General features: G+C 39.4%; 1 protein-coding gene across 1 annotated transcript in view; it reads right to left on the minus strand.

Moving 5' to 3' along the window:
• PCCA (propionyl-CoA carboxylase subunit alpha) overlaps nucleotides 1-21,594 on the minus strand; it is a 287,256-nt gene that overhangs the window by 18,871 nt on the left and 246,791 nt on the right. Inside the window, exon 22 of the mRNA XM_082058341.1 lies at nucleotides 923-1,063. Coding sequence (XP_081914467.1) covers nucleotides 923-1,063 — 141 coding nt within the window. The remainder of the gene's footprint in view (nucleotides 1-922; nucleotides 1,064-21,594) is intronic.

Raw genomic sequence — 21,594 nt, forward strand, 5'->3', positions numbered from 1 at the left:
TTCTGTTTGGATCCAAGTGCCACATACACGTTTCTGGCATCATTTAACTGACAATAGCACTTTAAAATTAATCTGCACAATCTGATTCAAATATTCCTGTATCTGCATCACTCTGTTGCTTTCAATGGTTATGAGAGATATGGGCTGTGACCTTAGAAATAATCTATGATAAAACGCAGTAGAATTTCATTTAAAGCTCAAGTTCAAGTAGGTGTTTATATGTAACTCTAAAACACTCTATTTACATTCGTTTCCAGCTCAATGTGAGGTAAGAAGCACTGGAAATCCCCAGGACAGCAATGGCACATTCTGTTGCCCTTCTCTGTGTCAAGTTTACTCCTTCCGTAGGACAAGAGGATTCTCCTAAGAGACTGGGAATTCCCAGCATGGAATTCCAAATTTAGGAATGTCATGTCTTGCAAAATGCTAACACGGGGATTCTTTTTTTAAAAAAAAAAAAAAAAAGTGAGGGAGGAAAATAAAGTTAAATATCTATCCTGTGTCCCTTCTGTTTAGTAACATTTTCATTGCCTCAAGGCAGAAAATCAACAATCCCCTTCTGCAAGCGCTAACAGCATATATAGACTTACATATATTTACACGCACATAGACACACACACACACAATTTTTTTGCCCCTGCCTTGGGTTTGTGATACAAACCCACGATATTTGTTGAGTTTCAGCTGTGGACTTGTACTCAGCTGAAAATTTTCCTTTTAAAGCCCGTTTAATTTGAATTGTGTTTCCTTATTAGTTTTTATAATTCAAACGAAAAGCAGCACGCATCCTTCAGCACACTTTATCCTACAGGTGAGGTTAAAAAAAGAAACCAACCCTGTGACCTGTAGTTTCAGTTGCACCAAGGAGAGATTGGTGTGGAATATATAATGAAAATGCAGATATATAGATCGCATTTCTTACCATGTCCCCGGGCTTGACAGAAACTGCCACCACTGCTCCAGGCATGGGAGATCTCAAAATGCTGGAGGTGTCCTCTGCTACTTTCTCCGGCATGTACTTGCTCAGCTCTGCAGCAACCTTCGTCAGTATTTGTAATTTGTACTAAAGAATAGGAAGAGGAATGTTTTAGACAACTGCACTTTGGTGAATTCCAGTCGATAATCTGCACTATATTATGGCATGTTTTCATGTAATACATCTGTTAGCTGTTCTTCACAGGAGTGTCTAAAAATCACTGTTTGAAATCTTTATTCACTGTTTCATTTTCAGGATGTGGAAAGAAAAATATGCAGCCCCAATCTGCAGCAACGAGCGCATAAAAGGGAAGAATCAAGTGCAGTACAGAAATGTCAGATTCATTTAAAAAGTGGGGGTAAAGAAGATACAAATAAAATAAAAAATAAAAAAATACATTTACAAAAAAACGCAAAAAATAACCCCATGCCTACTGTACATAAACTTCAGTGGATAAGGAATATAGAGCGATTTGTTTCCAGTGCTGTGCTGAATTAGGAATTGACCTTTCGGGAAAGCCTGCCAAATTTTCAATGACGTGATTGATTTCAAACATTACGTTTACTTTATAAACATTTCTTTTTGTTGTGTATTTAATGTTTGAAGTTAATAACTTGCTTGTATTTTGCGATTAAAACATATTACATAATTTCAATTCGATTTTTTTTTATGCACGGGCCGAATGATGGAACACTGTAGTTGTATTGAATATACTTTATAAAAACTGTTCAGCAGCTGTTATCTACCTTGAGAAAATAAAAAAAAAAAAAAAAAAGAGGGAAAAAAGTATGTTTTCTGTAGTATGTTTTATAGCAATTAGAAATTGAAAAGAATACGATGAACCTCAAGTGACTGAGAGCATCCCTTCAAACAAAACCTTTCCGAAAACATCTAAGTGTGTACACTCATTTCAGCTCTAGGCTTTTAGTTTTTAAAAACTTGCAATCGCTGAGGGATAATTCCTTGCACGTAGGCAGATGGCCGTCCCCTTCGTCCCAATGCACTTGAACACCAATGCAAAAAGCCAGTAGATGGCAGCCGGTCTCTGCATGAAACTCCTGCTCCACCAAGGCCAAGCGAGTGAAGACCCCGCTCCACCACACTTCATCAATAATGGAAACAAAGGTTTTAATAATAAGCATCGGATGAAGCGCATTTACAATTCAAATGCGTATTTTGCTGATGCAAAGTTCAACACCTTGCTTTGAACAGTATGTTTTCCTCCAAAACAATTAGCTATTGTTTTATCAGCAAGAAAATGTCTTTACTTTTCATTTTTACACAGACAGAAAAAATCTGATCTCCTTATGGTGAAGGTAAAGGGGGACTCTACCTTCTGCTTCTGTAGAGAGTATAACAAGGTATACAGAAATACATTCAAAAGGTGATTAATTCTGCAATGACATCTTTAAAAAGCAGCTTTCAGAGCCAAATTAAAAATACATAACAGAGGATTATCATCCTCCATAAATGGCGTTTGGACACACAAGATTACGTGCAATGAAGAGTGCAGCCATTCAGTTAGAAATCCTTGCTTTTAATCAGAAATAAAACCAAATGGTTAAATGAACCGATCCCCACCACCGCTCTAGTAAATGGAATAAGACGCCACAACAATATTCCTTGAAGCTGTAAGTGGCACCCAAAGATTTGAGAACCCGTTCCCAAACATGGCCATGATTGATGCGGCGCCAGGAAACCAGCACCATTTTGTATGCAAAAAGCTGCTTTAACTCCAAGCCTCCTGCAGGCATCATCATGACAATTAGGACTGTGGCACTCACATTTTTCCAGCCCCAAAATACAGCTCGTTCTCTACCTGCACAAGCAACTACATTCGATTCCCTGTGCTCCTTCCAGTTGTTTTTTCCTGAAAGTAACACGTGTGTGTGCATATGTGTGCACGTATGCACACTTGCATGTACGCTCTGTAAGGAGAGGGGAGGCGATGCCTATAGGAGATTTGATGACATAAGTTGCAAATAGAATTGCAGCAGTGTGACAAGTCAAATAATAACATCTTCTGCATGTTTCTTTACTCTTGAGTGTCTGTTTTGCAATCAAGACATACAAGTGTCTGCCAGTTTCTGAAGGATATGATCCTTAAGTGAAATTACTGTGCAAATAAAAGCTTTTTACTCCTATTAAAATTCATCTGAGTCATAAGTGGCAAGGAAAAAAAGCTTGCAGAGTGTATTCTGCTGTCAATCTAATAAACATTCTGTGCAGAGGGACTATTTATCAAAGATAAATTGTACTTAAAAGTCCTTCATTAAATCTATGGGGGGGAATATAATTACACCAAATTGCACAGTTTCAGTATCCATGGTTAGTGTCTTCTTTGTACTCAGAGTTTGAAAATACAAGAAAAAAAAAAAATAAGAACACAGAAATAAGTTAGATTTGTGGACTGTATTGTTGCCTCTTGCAAGAGACTATTTTGATATGGTTTCAAAGGATTAGATGTCGTTCAGGTTTTTAAACCACATATAACACTTCTGAGCCGCCCAATCTCAAAATTCTAACTCTAAGTGAAAGCAAGACCTTCTGCACGCATCTAGGTTGCAATATTTCGCAGGGACTGAAATGCAGAATTCCCTATGCGCTCCACAACACACAGCGGTGGGGAAAAAACCATGTTCCTCGGTATGCTGCACTTTAAAGCTCAGCTCTCCACACCAAGTTAAAATATCCCTAGCAAACATTGTTTTTACTATCTTTATAATTTTCATATCTTTTAGATTCCTTTCTCTGCAGGACTCCTGCTTTGCTTGGAGTGAGATGTGAGAGTCAGTACACTCAAAGCTTTAAAATGCTGGTCTTTGTTATTGATGAGCTGTTCCTTTTCCTTTTGTATTTGTTTATTGTTCTTTAGTCTGTTTGGGGGATAAGCAAGTTACTGTAATCAAAAAGTAAAAAATAACAACAGTAAACTTCTGGGGAAAGGCCTTTTTTTGGCACAGTTGGTTCACAAGTGACCTTTCGGAATATAAAAAGACAAAGCCAGCAAAGAAAAGTTCCTTCTTTAAGATTACTCTTGATGTATTTCTGCTGCTGGCTGGACCCCACTAAATACCCACATAAATGTCCCCTTTGTAAGACTCCTATCTCTGGGGGATGAGTTGTGCTGGAAAACCACCTCCAACAACCCCTGCCAGTGCTGCTACAACAAAGACAATTAAGAATATACCACGCTTTTTCATTACGTGAGTAACGCTGCTGCTATGCCTTTGATTTACTGAGGACAACACTGAACATAACAAAGCAGAAGTTTTGATGCGCTACTCCCAGAGCATGGACAAGGTTCATGTTTTTTCTTCCTTTCTCCTCACAAGGAGGAGGAGGAGATGGAAGAAAGAAGGGGCATAAATTGGGGAAGGCTGTAAAGTTTGGGTTATAAATAGAGACCAGAAGGTTTCCACCGGCCTAAACCAGAAGAAACATCTGTTGGAGTCATAAATAGATGGCGGGTGGACTCTCAGAGCAAGGAAACCTGCTAGATGTCAGATCTGAGCTGATGAGCAGTTGCCACCAGCCACCGCTCCACTTCACAGGGTTTCAGAGCCTAATTCATCCGGATAAAGCAAAGTTAATAAAGAGGTATCCAAAAGGAGCTGTACAGCTTTGGACGGCATAGAAAACAGGTGTTTCTTTTCCACGGGACTGCTGGAGTCCACCAACAGTCGACAAAAATTATAGTAAGGAAAAGCGATGTTACCTAATAGGTAACAGTATCCTGCCCTACCTGTCCCACTCAATGAATTGATGTTTATGTAACGCAAAACTACCTCTCACAACCAAATTGCAGGGACAAAAAAAAAAAAAAAAAAAAAAAAAAGAAGAAGAAAACAAAAAGGTGTAATAATAGCAGTGCAAAGGAGTAAAGACAGGGGGAAGAAAGCAAATACAGTGGACATTATACCTTGGGTTTTGTGTAGGTATATAACATACTGATCCCCCAAGTCAGTAGACAAGTAGACCGCAGCCATTACAAAAAAGGTGTCTGGGGCACATCTGACCCCACCTTTGCTTAAAAGCGAGTCCTGTAGTTTGCACAGATGCAGCTCCCTTGCTGTGTACGGCAGAATGTTGTAACACTTTAGTGAAATGCTCAAAACTGCACTCTGTTGCATCTCACATTAGTTTATTAAATATGATCTTCCCTGTACACCTGAAACTCATGTCCCCAGAAGCTGCAAATGTTCGAACTCCATTGGAGATTTTATAGAGCAGTCTAATGTATCACTACCCATGTGTTACTTAGAACAGTGTTTGGACTGCTGACCAGATGTGGATTTTCAGTATGCTTTACCCAAATGTTCAACCATGGTTTTCAAATGTCTATCATTTTTGTGGTCAGAAACATGAAATCTTATGTAGCTCACATTTCAGTAGAGAAACCATCTCCTGTGCGCCTTTATTATTTTCGCTAACCTTACACTCTCATTTTTTGAATCGGTTACATTTATTAACTGTGGTCATATAATTTCCTTTTAACATTCCTAATGCACATCCTGCCTCAAGTCACTTAACTGCTGTCACCTGCACTTCAACCATCATGGATTTGCAAGTAGTATGTTATTCAGTATTCATTAAATCAATACCAAGCAATGTCCCAGCGCTGAACACAATGAGCACACTGCCTTCTTTATTAACCATTATACATTTTAATACTGCAATCATAACCTTCCTTAGATTTCCACCATAGCATCTAAAGAGGAAAATAATGTGTTTATTCCGTATTACTTGAAGGTGTCAGGCACCACCTTCTTTCCGAGTCAAGGATCTTTTTACTCAATAAGGAGATAAATGACAGTTTTGCAAATCAGGGAGGCTTTTTTCCCAGGCTCTGAGTTCTAGAGCTAATTTACTTCCACAGGGTGGTGGTGAGGATTGGCTTTAACACCTGCACAAAATAACAGCACTTTTAGTCTAAGGGAGGAGCAAACAACATGCTACGGAGATAGTAAAGAAGGGGGGAAAAAACCCCACAACACAGCCACAAAAATCACGAGCCTTTAGCAGCAGCAAAATGAAAGAAAAAAAGACAGAAGCCTCACCACCAGATAGGACACACTCCAGCAACAGAAACTTAATTAGAATCGTAATTCAGCCACATTTCCCACTTTCTGTTCCTTGTGTGATACATAATTAACACTCTCGAGAAACCTAACAAGGGTTAAAGCCATGAGAAAAAAAAAAAAGGAGAATAAAATAAAAAGCAGCATTCCCTCCACTTCAGACGAAGGTTGAACAGGCAGAACCAAAACCGCATAGACTGACAGGCTGGCGATGTCCTTCGGCGGGAGGACAGGCGAGGGGAGAAGGGAGCGGGCAGGGAGCGGGCAGGGAGCGGGCAGGGAGCGGGCAGGGAGCGGGCAGGGAGCGGGCAGGGAGCGGAGGAGCCGGCTGCAGTCACGGCAGCCTGTTAGCACAAGGCTTTTGACAACTCCATCAGCGCAGTCTCAAGGTAGCTGTCAATCAGGATGCATCATTTAATACAACAGCACACTGAGGATTTTCTCCTACAAGCCACATGACAGCGTAGCTACAGCTCTATTTATATCAGCGCCCAGTTGTGTTTACAATGCGGCTGTAATTAGAAAAGATGCAACAGGCAGCAATATTATTCAGATTTCCATTTCTCCGCGCTGCCATGTAAAGTGCGATCTTGCTTCACAGAGTCATGCGAAATGACAAAAGCGCTATTTTCTTCAGTCTCTGTGCTCAGACAGCACTTCATTTGCAGCTATCTATAATTAGATTAATGGTGTAGTGCCGTACAAAGCAGGCCCACTTCACATCAGATAGCATATGAATTAGGACAAACACTTATTTCAATTCCAGGCAGAGAAAGCAGTGACTGGGGTATTTAGCATACCCTTTATGGTGGAATGAGATGTTAATTGTGTACCATTACCTCTAAACTGCTTGCTTGTTGTATAAATCACTGTGCTAATTGATGCAGAGATAGAAACGTAGCCACGGGCAAGAAAGCAACGGAATGAGAGCTGAAGATGGTGGGTAAAGGATTATCGAGTAAAAACATATGGAGATGAGGTTCCTTTGAAACCTGCCCACAAGCAGCACCACTATAAACTACAGGGTGAAAAGTGCTGCGCTGATGTGTAAGAAAAAGTGGAGATACGTTTTACGTCATCGTTTCAGAACAGAACCTTAGGAGCGAATCCGAGCCAAGCAGAAAACTGAAGGATAAATGTGTGTAATGAACCTCGACACACGCTTCCAAAAGGGAAGTAGCAGGCTAAGTGCGTCCTGGGAATGGTCACCCCGTGGCCCGGATTTGGGGGGCCTGAGTTAATAAGTAACACTTGCAAACTATCCGAAGCATACGCTCCCCTGACACACCTGAGGACTAAAAATATAATAGTAATAGTAATAATATCCTTATTTAATAAACAACCACAAAACCAAGTGTCTCCTGATAAGTTAAACGTTGTAATAAGGAGGAAGAAGGGAAGAAGCTTCTGTACGACTTTTGAAGAGAAGCTGCCAAATTACTGTATACTGTGATTAAGTTATAAAAGGCATACCCATCATTAACCAATTGACATGATAAATGCTTTGTGACCACCTGCAACACGAGGGGATATTTTTCAAGTTTTAGGTACTTCTGCATGACAAGCTGGAGACAGAAGATTAAGCGATACATTGTTCAGAAGCAGAGTGCTTAGTTTATGTTTAACTAATAATTAATAGAGGTATTGTAAGTAAGAAACTAAACAATTATAGCTAACATCATCAATTATTTCTTAGTATAGATGTGTTGTATGTCAAAATTTTCAGGAATGGTAATGCATATGTTATAATTATGTGAATATAAGCAACAAAAGAGCATCCAGTCACTGGAGCACTTACGGAGGATGGTCCCCAGTGTTCCCCAGCACTGATAAAGAATACTGCTTGACGGTGTAATTGACTCTGCTGTTAAGTCTATTTCTTCGTTTCACTGTAGGTACACAGGCTAGAATATGTGTACGTACACAAGAAATTCCCTGAAAATCCCTCTCCACGTACTGCGGAAGCAGGAGAGGAGTGTCTCTCGGAGGTAACAAGCAGCTGTGTCAGCACCAGGTCGAAGGCAGCCTGCTTTCTCCTCGATGGGGTTTGTAGTTTGTCATCTCTAAACCAGCATTACAGCCCCAGGGGCATCCGTAACTGTGCTCCCCAGCAGATCCTCTTGCCTTAAATAAACCATGAGTTTGACCAAACTCTCTGCCCACACTCCCTAACACACAGAGCTTTAGCTTTCTCGTCTAGCTGGACACCTTTTCTTCATGGAATAGGTTAGACCATAATGCTTTTAGGACCCTTTCCCCTCTGTTACATTTGGCTGAAGGCCATCAGCTAAGCCAAAGTGAGTGGGGAGCTGGGGGACAAGCACACAATGGACATCCAGCATGCCCACCTGGGAAAGGTGGCTAAAAATAGCATTACAAAAGGAAGATGAGCTACAATGCCATCTTGAGCATCACATTCAAGGACAAGCCGACTGGGTGACATGCTCACTTTCAACCCGTGTTGCTTCCCCTACAGACGCTGCAAATCTGCTTGGTGTAACTATTCTGCAGAAGACTGACTCCAGTATATATGTTGTATCCAACACCACTGCACTCTAAAATCATCTCCCTTCTGCCCTCAAATTATTATATGAATTTTTTTCTTAAGCTTCTTCTTCAGAAAACTTGGTTGAACTTGTACGCAACTGAGACTTAGCTTCATACTTTGATCACTAACAAAATGCCAAGACAAAATGCTAGCAACTAAAACACTCCTCAATGTCCTATTCTAAGAAAATATATTCCCCTCACTCACAACATGACACTTAAGAGCAAATGCCGACTTTCAGCCATAAGCTCTAAGATCTTAGCATACTGAAATAAACTTCCAAAAAAACACAAGGTATCTTCCCCTTGAGTGTTCAATCCCCACGACTTTTCAGTGTTTGATATTGCCTTAGCTTAAAACAGCAAAGGGAATGCATTATATCTACTAGATACCTCACTGTCTTAGGGTTCATTAAAAAGAGTGAGATGCTGGATTTTCCAACCTTGATTTTAATTTCTTTTTGCAGGGTGGGGTGGGGGTGGGAGAGGAGTAAAATGTTGCAGTAGTGTTTATTGACTTCAGTTCCCAAAGAAATACACGTAACAAATATATATGTATATGCATATCCATGTAAATTAGGGAGGGCTTAGGGGTGGACAGTTACCCATTACAAACAAGCAGTACTAATGTACAAATTACTGCTTGCTGCAAAATCAAGTGAATAGCAGAAGAGAATCATGTATTGGTTGATGAAGTGCTTCAATTACTTTGAGAGGAACCTTTAAATTATTTCCAACACACCAAACAGGAGTAAATAGAGTGATGTTAAAGACAGCAGTCGCTGTTTTGAAATGCTGGTTGAGTTCAACAGTTTAGATTTTGGTCACCAGGCTTACAAAAGCCTGTGAATTATCCTCCTTTATCACCAAAGCTTACAACATTAAGGAAACACTAGCTGTATCTGGCCAACCAAAGGGACCTATGAAATGGCAGTAGAAGAAAACCCTGTGTTGACTACTTTGAAATAACACCTCCCAAGTGTGCGGCTAGTTGACATAAATGGAAAGGCATTGAGGGAAAGAGCTGTGAAGCTGTGTAGCAGTCCTGTTCCTGATCATTAATCACTTTTTTTAGACCATTTAAACTAGCCCATTAGAGCCTGCAGCAAAATGCCAACACTCCCATCACTTGCATGTCAGCAGTGATGGTGTTAACAGGAGAAAATATATGGTTTCTATGACTGTGCCCCAGTTCTACAGCATTTGCTACCTTTAATTGAAAAAGGCAGTTAAACACAAGGTAAATCATTCAGTTAGCTAAGCTGTTTAATAACACATAATTGATAATGTCAATATGTTACAGTGACATAATGCATCACTTTCATCACTCGTATGCTTCAAATACGGTCAACCTATACTTCAAACATTTACTTTATATCAGCTACTTAATGAAAAACCCAGGGAGAACTGCCCTGAGTACCACATGTGGAACTTAAGTCCGACACACACCACTGCCTCAACCCATCTGCAGGCCAGTGAGAAACAGGTTCCTGCCATAAGGCTTGGTCTAGTTAGGTCACTAGCAAGTTGCTAATAGTCTCAAAACACCAGAAGCTCCTACTGGAATAATACATATTTCTCTGATAAAATCTATTGGGAAAAAAAAAAGAACATGAAAAATCTGCACAAGAAAAAGCAGCTACTTGTTTTCTGAAATGTGTCCCAACCCTGCTTGGTTTGACCTAACTTTTCACATGTAACTAGGCCAACAGTTGCCATCAGGACTTCTTGTTAGTAAATCACGTGCCTAAGTGTTTATAAAACCATATCCCCTAAATATGCAATATAATCTGGAGTAGGAAAAAATATATATTTCATCTATGTACAGTATGGTTAAACATTACTAACCTCACTAGACAGTACAGCGGTTCTTAACATATGTTAATAAAAATAAAAATATTTCTACAAGTATTTTAAATGGGCAAGAATATTTGACCTGTTTATTCTATAACAATAAAAAAATAACCACTGACAAGAACCATTCAATTATCTCTCTATTGTATAGCAAAGAACAAACAGATACCCCAAGCAAACAAAACAACAACAAAACCAGAAGTCAAATTTAGTGACCACCGTTGCAGGGTGGATGCGGGAAAAGGTGATGGAGCAGAGTCAGTGGAAGCCTGCAAGACAAAGCCATTACCTACATGCAATTATAATATTTGTTTGCCATGAGATTTCAACTGTATCATAGACATAACATCTAGGAAAGCTGAGTATTCTGAAAATAAAAATATGCTGCCTCATAAGTAGCCACTTGCTCTCCTCCTTGGAAAGTAGCTGTAGTTATTGGTAATGATATCACCCCGATCGAATCTTTAAACATCTTTCAGAGAGAAGTTTGGTTCCATTGCCCAGGAGGAGGTCACTGTCTGAGTAGAAGAGTTATGCACATGTCCAACTAATAAAGGTTGCAATGAGCTGCACTGCCACAGGGGATTATCAAAGTTGTCTGTACGTCTTGCTAAGGTAACTTAGAGTAATGGGATTTTCACAACCATAAAAAGCAAGTCTGTTGACAAAGAACTGCGCAAGGCTCACAAAAGCATCCTGTAGAGTTTGCTTTGAGGCACTGTATGCAAGGTAATTACTGGGCACTGTATGCAAGGTAATTACTTACAAAGTGGGAAAAGCCAACAAAAATGTGTACAACTATAGTAGCAATTACACAGAAAACTAACATCTTGCAGTAGGACAAGGGGTAAAGGTTTCAAACGAAAAGAGGGGAGATTCAGGCTAGACATGAAGACGACATTTTTTACAATGAGGGTGAAACACTGTCCCAGGTTGCCCAGAGAGGTGGTAGATGCCCCATCCCTGGAGACATTCCAGGCCAGGCTGGATGGGGCTCTGAGCAACCTGATCTAGTTGAAGATGTCCCTGCTCATTGCAGGGGGTTGGACTAGATGACCTTTGAAGGTCCCTTCCAACCCAAACTATTCTATGATTCTGTGATCTTTAAAATACTTAATATTTGTCAGCCTAGTTCCTTTTGGTTAACTACATATCTGTAAGTTGTTCAGTAAGGAAGTACTTTTTTATGCTTATAAATATGTCAAGGGTGGGTGTCAAGAGGATGGGACCAGACTCTTTTTGGTGGTGCCCAACAACAGGATGAGAGGCAATGGTCACAGACCAAAGCACAGGAGGTTCCATCTAAACACGAGGAGAAACTTCTTTACTTTGAGGGTGATAGAGCACTGAACAGGCTGCCCAGAGAGGTTGTGGAGTCTCCTTCTCTGGAGACATTCAAAACCTACCTGGACACATTCCTGTGTGATCTGCTCTGGGTGAACCTGCTTTAGCAGAGGGGTTGGACTAGATCATCTCCAGAGGTCCCTTCCAACCCCAACCATTCTGTGATTCTGTGATTTTTGAGAAGTACTATCTGATTTGGGGCACAGTTATTCCCCTCCATTTAAAAAAAGAAAAGACAACCTATTGAGTAGAATTGATTTACAGAAATGTCAAGCAAATGCTGCTTAATTTTGAGACACCAATTTTTTTGCCCCTCTGGGTGGCCATAGAATAATGAATGTTTGACTCCCCTTCAAGCTCAGCACTACTTTTGGCACTCACTTAAATGGAAGAAAAAGCAGAGCACAGGCGCCTTTCATTCACTGTGAGGCTACCTACAACCACACAGAACATTTAGATAGGTCTTATTTTTCCACTGACTGCAAAAATGGTTTTAGTCTGTACGTTTCATAGGGAGAAAATTGCAGAGCAAACTGCATTCTTTCACAGCTTACAAAGTTTTCTAATGGTTGGGCAAGCACTGGTTAGAGCTTGGTCTGTTAATTTGCCTTGGAGAGCTTCCAAATACTACTTGGTAAGCCACAGCATCTTTCTGTTTTGTTTTGTACAGCAGGTAGCACAATGATAACTACAACTGGAGAAAAAATGTGTGTGGGAAGCCAAGGCCTTTTTACAGAGCTTTGATTCAGTTTACAAAGCTCTCTGGACCGAAATACGGATTTAGGGAAATTCACATGTGAAACCCCTTGAACCTGGGCAAGTCTAGATGCGTTTTTGAGGGTGTTGCAAACCGAAAATTCAAAGCAGGAATCTAGCTGGTCATGAGGGGAACCTGTGAGAAAGGAGTGACTACATGTATGAGAACTCAAGCCATCAAAGGTGATGCAGCTTTACATCAACTATGTGATAATCTCTTCTGTGTGCCTTCCCGCCAGACACTTTCCTCTCGCACCACAGCAATCACACAGCCTGGCAACTGATTTAGGGGGTTTAGTGACATTACTGTTCAGGTTAGAGATACAAAGGCTTTAAATCCCAGATCTGTTTTTGTCCTGGACTTGTTTCTGTCAGCAGTCCCACTGGTTTCAGTAAGTTCATGGTCTCACCCAAGATACTTCAGTGAGAACCTTCAATTCAATAAGAACTAAGTGAGTTGCTACCCTGCACGTTACTGTGGACATATCTGCCTGGAAAAAAAAAAAATTGTTTGTTTGAAACATTAATCCCACATCCTCATCATCTTCTTCAGGGTGGGGCTGCTGAAAAAAGCTGCTAAATAATACAGGGAAAGTTGTGCTCTACTTTTTCATTCCTCAGTTTAAGGAAACTTAGTTTTCATTTCAGATGTAATAACATTAACAAAAAAGACTTATGGCGAGGTTATAAAAAACCCACAAAACCTCTATAAATTTTATGATATGTAATGAAACAGTTTTTAATTATGTTTCTTAATTATTCTGGATACTAAATCATCATGAAAGTCTCTGCAATAGTGCAGCTACAGCACCAGTATTATACCTGTTTCCTACCATCAAATTTCTAGGGATCATTTAATGGCATTAGGATGGATATCTGCATTAGCAATAGATGTGCATTCCCTAATCTTTGTAATTCAGAAATACATGCTGTTACATCTATGATTACTAGCAGGACTGTTCATGTAGGACTTAAAATGCTCTTTCACATTACAGACTAGTGCTTTTATAGTTCAAACCTTACACTGCAATTTTCAGCTAGTATCTAAGGGCTAGATCCAGTAAAAGACTTACATACCCAAAGCATGACACTTAGGCAGAACTGAAGCCCCTAAATCCAAAACAGCAATACAAACCCCCGATCATCTGTCACCTAACACTAAAGGTGCTTACATTCTATCCTCCTCCCTGGTTCAAAATACATGTTCAGAGTTCTGCTGCTGCACCTCCTCAGAACCAAGTGATACAGCTACTTCCCTCTTCAAGCCCAGATGTGGCCCAGAAGTCAGGAAAACGGGGTCCAGTTCTGTTCTAGGGACCATTTCTACATTTTTCTCTCAACTAACATTACAGACATTAAAAAAGTAGAAAATTTGAGATCAAACAGGTACTAAAAATTGGGAAAAAAAAAAAAAAATAGAAAACTCTCAAAAGACTAGCCTCTTTGTCAGCTTTACGCACTCATGTATTTAAACATGACCCTTACGTGTGCTTATGAATTGGAGCAGCTATTTCAAAGACAGGTTTATAAATATTTCACTCACACAAATACAAAGTTAATAACTGTCAAATACTCATTAGGCATTTAGTAAGCTGCCTTAGCCCAAAGCCATAATGCTCATGTAAGAAGCAAAATCCTGTGAGTCATTGACCAGTGAACAGCAACATTATTCAGTGGATTTGGGACTGGGGATGAAGTGATGAACATCACCATACCCAGTTATGCTTGACAGGGCAGTAGAATGCAATCACCCAAATGAAGATCGGACTAGAGCACCCCAGTTAATGACTCTCAACTCCCCCCCCACCCCAAGTTATTAGTGAATGAGCTCTGGCCACCACTTCGTAATTGATTTCACCTCTGTCCTTGGGACAATATTTTGAAGTTGTTGGTTAAAGTGACCGAGTATTTATTTTTTTAACTGGACTAAGTTTTTGTGAGGCATTCAGACCACAGAGTATATTGATCTCTGTATTTTCATCTCTGCTCCTGACTCGATTTTTGACATAACAATTAAAGGATCACATGAAACTGTTTCAGACGATCATAATAAAAACAGTGAAGAAAGCAAGCTAGGAATATTTCTTTAAATGCAAATGAAACATAAAGATAAGGATTTTGAATAAATATTTTATCAGTCCTACTCTTCACTTCACTGAACAATCATTTCTTCATGCCATGGGAAATATATTTGCAATTGCCATTATAGGGTTTCTTTTAGAGATGCATTTTATATACCTGTTCTATCTTATTATGTATCTAAACTATGTTTATTTCTCACACAGGCGTTTTTCTGAGTGTAACACAACAGAATGATTGCTCAGACAGCCTACAGCAGATTTGGACTATTACATTTGCAGCTACTAGGGGTTTATTTCCAAGAGCTATTTTCTGGGGTCACCAGGCTAATTTCTCTGCTGGTTTAAAAGGTGAAATGCAACTTGTAGTACATTTATTTCAATCACCAGAGAACTTGGTCATGTGTTGGGTTTTTTTTTTAACTGTGGCTCCTTGTTTCCAAAAAACCAAAGCCACTATTCACAAGAAACCTGAACTCATTCTCAAGTCCGTTGTTGATCATACAGTGAATTCCTCTACCCCAGGAGAAGACCAGGAATGATCCACTGGCCATGAGGAGTAAACCAGTCAATTAAAGAGAATTTTAGCAGTGATAACGCAATAGGGTAACACATCCATAGTTACATATCTATTCTCCACACACCGGTTAATCACACTTGGCATAAATAGCAACCTGAGTCCATGTATCAAGAATCATATCAGCCTGGTGTGGGAACAGGAAAAGAAACTAGGAAGAACAAAGATTGCTGCTGATAAATACAAATTCCTGAGCATTGCTGTGTAGAGTAAAGTGAGGACGAAGAGAAGGAAAGGGTTGTAAGACTGGAAATAACTAGTACTGATTTTATCCATCACAATACTCTCACTACTCAGTATAATCTCAGGAAGAAACATGCAGGTTATGCCAATGCTTTAAAGCTTCCCAGTTTGCCTGTCAAATTTGTGAAGAAATGGAACTGAGAACACAGTGGGGTAAGGTCAAAGTTGGACAGATCAGTCTTATAACTTTATTAATGAATAAAATTTTAAAGTGAGACAAATTGCAAATAAAATCTTTTTCTTCTCCTCTATGTATCCACCATGGCTCAAATTGGGCTGACAAGGCAACCCTGCTCTGGCTGCTGAAGGAGGACTTTCATCAATAGGTGACTAAAACTGCATCACACATGACCAAGCAGGGTAGATCTACCGAAATGACAACCAAGATGCAGCTCAGCACTCCACACTTCAAAATGGACTCAGTAATTTAAATATTTACGAATTTGGCTGCAAGGTGCTCCAAGACCACTCCTGCTGTGTATGGCAGGCCGTTACGCAGTCACAAGTGGAGGAAGGAGACAAGGAAGGTACAAAACTGGTTCTGCAGCTTAGAGGCCAAGAATCTCAGCTGGGGAGAGGAACAAATCACTTGCTTGTCTCTGCTCCCAGAGTTACTCAGCTGCCTGGTCTGGCACAGGGAATTGATTCTGAAAACGGGAACTGGACTCTGCTTTCCCAGCAGAATGGCTCGAGCACCAGGTTTCTTCCTCTGCCACCCTAATTACAATATACTGCAGGGAAAGGGCAGATATTAATTCTGTCATGTGGAAGTCAGCACAAAATCCTTCTCCGCGGCCTCCTAGGCAAGCGCTCTCAGCAGCAAAGGGGGCTGCAAAAAGTGATTGTCCCTGCCTTCTACCACTGAATTTTCATGAATGTGGCCACAGCTGCTTGGCTTTGGGTTGAACTCAACGCTGCTCACTCATGCTAGATGTTTCCTAAGACTATTCTCTCAGAAGACTTGAGATGAGTTTAAGTACTTTTTCTCCGCAGCACAGTGAGGATAAGTGAACATTAGATATCTACAGGGTGTTTCAAAATGATGGACCCAATTGCAAAGCCAAAATGTCATTTAAACACATGCTGCACTGCAGTTACAGATTCAGCCTCACTGAACTGCAGAATACAAACCATGTCATGTTCTGGGGTCATCATCTTGTGAATGACAGAGGCTCGGTGCTGTTTGTGCAGAGATTTAGTGATTTCTAATTGGGTCCATCTTTTTGAAACACCCTGTAGTTCTCCAGAGCAGGGTTGCAGAGAAGATGCAGGTACCTTTGGTTTAGACAGCTGTGGAATTTATTTTAGATGTCCTGAGGAGACTTAGAAGGTTACCGGATCTTAAGCTTCCTGGATCACTTTCTTTGACTCAGGCACCTAAACTGCGCTTGAATCTTGCTATAGGTGCCAAAATGGGCACTTGAGCCCCTCTGGACCTTTAAGCCCAATGCCTAAGGATATCTGAATATATGATACTGAAGTACTGTTGTAAAAAAAAAACAAAAAAAAAAAACAAAAAAACCCACATATAGATGTATACACATACACAATCATACTAGTGTTTATGTCCATTTCTGTAACACTGATTAGTGATAATTATTCATCTTAATTTCTCTAATGATTACTTTGTACAGACAAATTTCACTCAAGGTAAAACCACATCCACCAGTTATAGTCACATGGCTCACATTCTCTGCCTCCTTTTCAAATACAGACAACTGTTTTTATTCCTCCAGCTCTTCTGACCTCACTACTGTTTCCAAAAGTGTTGAATTCTAGATAGTTATTCAACCAGTTAAGATCAAATAATTTGCAACCAAGTTTTAAGTATTCAAAATGAGATAAGGGTGACAGGGCACTGACAGAATTCTCCGTGTCTCCTGCTCTTTTCATATAGTACGTGAAAATCAGTAACTTATTTTTGCATATACTAAGACTTCAAGATTAATTGTACAACCTATGAAGACAACATTTGGGGTATTTGATCAATGACTAAATCTCAGTTTCATGGTTGCCTGTAAGCCAAAGAAGGTTCCACGTTTCACAGTTTCGTTCCTTTGTCTGCTGCTGTTTAACAACTTTACTGCAACACAGTTCATTATTATAATAGGGGAATGGATGCAAGAGCAATTGCGAGGCTATCTCCATGGCTTACTCATGTTTGTGGTACTTGTGTTTATTGCACTAGTTCTTCCTTACTGCTCTTTCATAGAGCAAACAGCTTGAAATATGATCGAGCAAAAAGGTATAATCAACACAACTCCCTTCTCCCATTCCTGATTATTTGCTTATTTTGGAAGATAAGGAGTTTTGACAGCAGAGTACATTAGTCAGAATAATATTTGAAGCTTCAGAATCTGCTGACCTACAACATACGCAAGGACCTGGTTTGCTGCAGTCAGTGAAGACCATAGTTCCACTTACAGACTGTCAGAGAATTTGGTATCAATTGGGATCCTACTTGAAGATCGATTACAGGCATTGGATTTCTCTTCCTCCTTTAATTCACAACAAAACCAAAATGTGTTTACTGCCATTACGGAGGGGTAACCTTGTCAAAGCTTGCAGCTATAACTTGCCTCATGATATCATATTATTACATGGCCTTCACTGTTTATATAGTCAATAGAACATAATTAAATGACTTCATAGAATCAAATTAATTTCTTCTATGCCATATTCATTTAAAAATGGAATCAATATTATTTACCCTACCTGACAATAATGCCTCATGCTTCACATAACATTGATTCAATACCAGCAGGTAGTTATCAATGAATGCACTTTGCTGTGGTAAATGAACACAATCAATACTCAGAAATCTGAGTTTTCTGGCATATGACTGAACTGTAACTGAAGTGAAGGCTGAGTTTTGTTCAGGTCTTTTTACTTCTTCTTTTAGGTTTCATAGAAGGAGAATCTGAACTTGACAGTCAGCACCACTACAGTAACCACCTCAAAAATTACCAGGCAGCACCATTGCCCATGGAACATCATTATCATCTGACAAGGTTATGTCACACGAGATAGCAGACTGAAAAAAGAAAGAAATATCAGAGGTTCCCAGCATTTCTTGAAAAACATGATTGTTTAAACTCTTAAGCATCACATGAGTATCATGTGAAAGGCAACTCTGTATTGTGAAGGGCACATTGCATGAATTTCAATTTGTTCTGTTCAAAACAGAGTAAGAAAGAAAAGCTATAGTTCTTGGAAGGATATCCCAAGGCATCAGTTTTCATGTAGAAAAAAATGTATGAATGTAATATCAGTTAATACAAGCTAAGAATAATCCCCACATTCCTTCAGCTTTTTATTCTCTTTAAGGGAGTCCTCATTTTTCCTAGAGTAAGTTAACTCAATTTGCACTATATCTGCAGCTATGCCACACCAGTTGGTGGCCCAGCTCCTTCTTTCTAGCAAGTTGCTCAACCTTTACACGTACTGAGTAAACCTGCTTTTGCTTTACAGAAAATTGTAGGAAGCACGCTGAAGAAAAGCACTTGCAAAGCACACTTGATCTCATGTTTTACTATTGATTTAGTATTTAGATAGCCTTTGTGTAAGAGCCAAGAAAACAAAAGTAGAATGCTTTAGAATAACACTGGCACATTTTTATATATTTACTAAGAGAGAGGTGAATGGAGATTTTAAATGGAAAGAGTTTTTACCATTCATATTTTTCAGAAATAAACTACAACTTCATATGGTTTTTTATATATGCATTTTAGGACTGAGGTTGGCTTTCTTGGAAAAAAACTGTGAATTCATGAAAATCTAAGGTAGCTCCTTTCCTTAAAAAAAAATAAATGTGATCGTATATAACATCTATAATTGTTTTGATGTCCGTTTGTAAAAAAACACAGCAAGCCACAATGCGTCACGCATCTTTCCTTTCCTTTACCTGTGTTTTGTAAAAACATCCTTATGTCAACCACAGTCTACGACAATTCTACCAAAAATAGCATAAATGCTACATCTAGCTTTGCAGAATAAAGACAAAACTGAACCACAATTAACAATCTACACTTCAAAATTATTTCCCCTAAAATATTAAACCACAAGCAGAAGAGAGGTTTCTGTAATTTACATTTCAAGTGTGCATAATGACAAACAGTAATCAATACAACATATGTTCAATGCAGAAGAGCTACTGTAACTGCTGGAGTCCACAAAACTGAGGGTTTGCCAGTGGGGCAGTGAGGCAATTTAACAACAACCACCAAGGAATACTCTTTCTTTTCTCTGCTGTTTTCTCTTTCTGTTTCTATTCCTCCCAGCCTAATTTTCCCAAGGTTTGACTATTTAATTTGAAATACCAGTTATTAACTGGCTTTATAATTCCACTAAATCGTTTAATGTTCACATCAACAAAGTTATATACAGGGGAAAAAAAAACAAATTAAGCTTCCCATCACATGCAGAACCTTACTACATGAACACACAAAGTGCAATCATAATCTGATTCATTTACATTGACATTAAACTCTTTCCTTTTTATTATCTAAATTTAATCCTTATAAACAATATTTATGTATAATATATGCATATAAATCTACACTGTGTATGTACAAACTATAGATACATATTTACATGTATGCATATACAAATTTACATAAGTAGATATACATGTAAGAATTTAGTTTTCTTTTGAGGTTTATAAAGTCTTTATTCTTACAATTGTAAGAGTTCTTTCCTGTGCAAGAATGTATTTAAGGGGTTAAATAGATTTTTTTTTAAAAAAAATTGTGGTCTGCAACATGAAACATGGAACAAAATAAGGCTTTCTCTTGTTTTCATGCAGTTTGGAAGGCATCCTAAAGGAAGTTTTGTTTTTCGGTTAAGGTATTAGATGTCATGCATCACAGAGAAACTCTGTTGTTAATGCTCTAAGTAAATTCTAGGGCCTAACAGAAACTCCCTCCAACATCTCATCCAAATTTAGGGGTGAGGTTCAGCTACCATTGCCATTTTGGATTTTTTAAGGTGTCCCATCTGGCTTCTGCATGCTACTCCAGAAAACTACAGGGCACCTGTAGGTCATGCGTTACAGCTTTGGGTACAGTAAAGACAAGAACATTAGATATCAAAGTTTGAACATGGGAACTTAGAGCCCTTCACAGTCAAAGCAGAGAGGCACATGGAAGAGAACTGCCCTGGAAATACCTGATTTTCTCTACTAACTGACGAAGTAATCTCAGATTGTGATATCCAATTTTTGGGCACTTCCTTTAGGGCAGATGAAACTCAGATTTCTCTGTGTTTTTGTTCCCTGTCTACAAGACACGAGAACAACGTATCTTGACTTTTCAGCGATACTACAAGGGGAAATTCACAAGTTAGTATGAAGAACACCAGAATGCAGCAGGTAGTGGCTTCAATTCTGGAGAACACTGCCCCTGATTTGGGAAACCTTAGCAAAAGAGAAAGACGCAGAACAGAAAAACACAACTACGCTCTCCTTTAAAAGGAAACACAGCTATGTAGTTTTATCACAGTGGGATAACAGGAACCTCTGCACAAAAGGCCATTCTGGGAAGAAAAAAAAGAAATAGGCAAATCACTTTTTAATAAATTTGCTGGTGGATGGTTAGGAGAGAGTTTCATAGCTTTCCTCCACAGCAGTTGAGTTTGCTTAAGACAATATACACCCAATAGTTTCTGAATTTTCTGCAGGCAGTTCATCTACATTACTGGACCTGGAGATGTGGAAAGGACACCACACTCTGGGGACAGGCAGATCAAGACTCATCCACAAGGGATACACCAAAGACTTCCATGTAGGCTTTCAGTAAGGAAGAGCTTGTAGGAGCAGGGCAGAGTGGGACCATGTGCACACATGGTGAAGAACAGGTCTGAAAGGGCCCATGGTCACAACAAGGCAGAATTTTTCTCAAGCTTCTTGGCAGTCCTGGTCACCACCACAGCATCTGCTCGAAGATCACAGAGGATTTGTCTGAGTGGCACGGTAGCATAAACAGGCAAGAGGCCATATATTATTTCTGATTCAAGCAATACAGCATTTACTTAGTGCTCAATGTGGAATTCCAGACAGGCAAGTTTAATCATTTTAATTTCCAGTTATTTTACCCACTTTACTAATTACCATTACAGCACTGATTAGTTCGTAATAGTTAT

Source organism: Streptopelia decaocto (genome assembly GCF_964273445.1).
Source record: "Streptopelia decaocto genome assembly, chromosome: 1".
NCBI classification, from domain to species: domain Eukaryota; kingdom Metazoa; phylum Chordata; class Aves; order Columbiformes; family Columbidae; genus Streptopelia; species Streptopelia decaocto.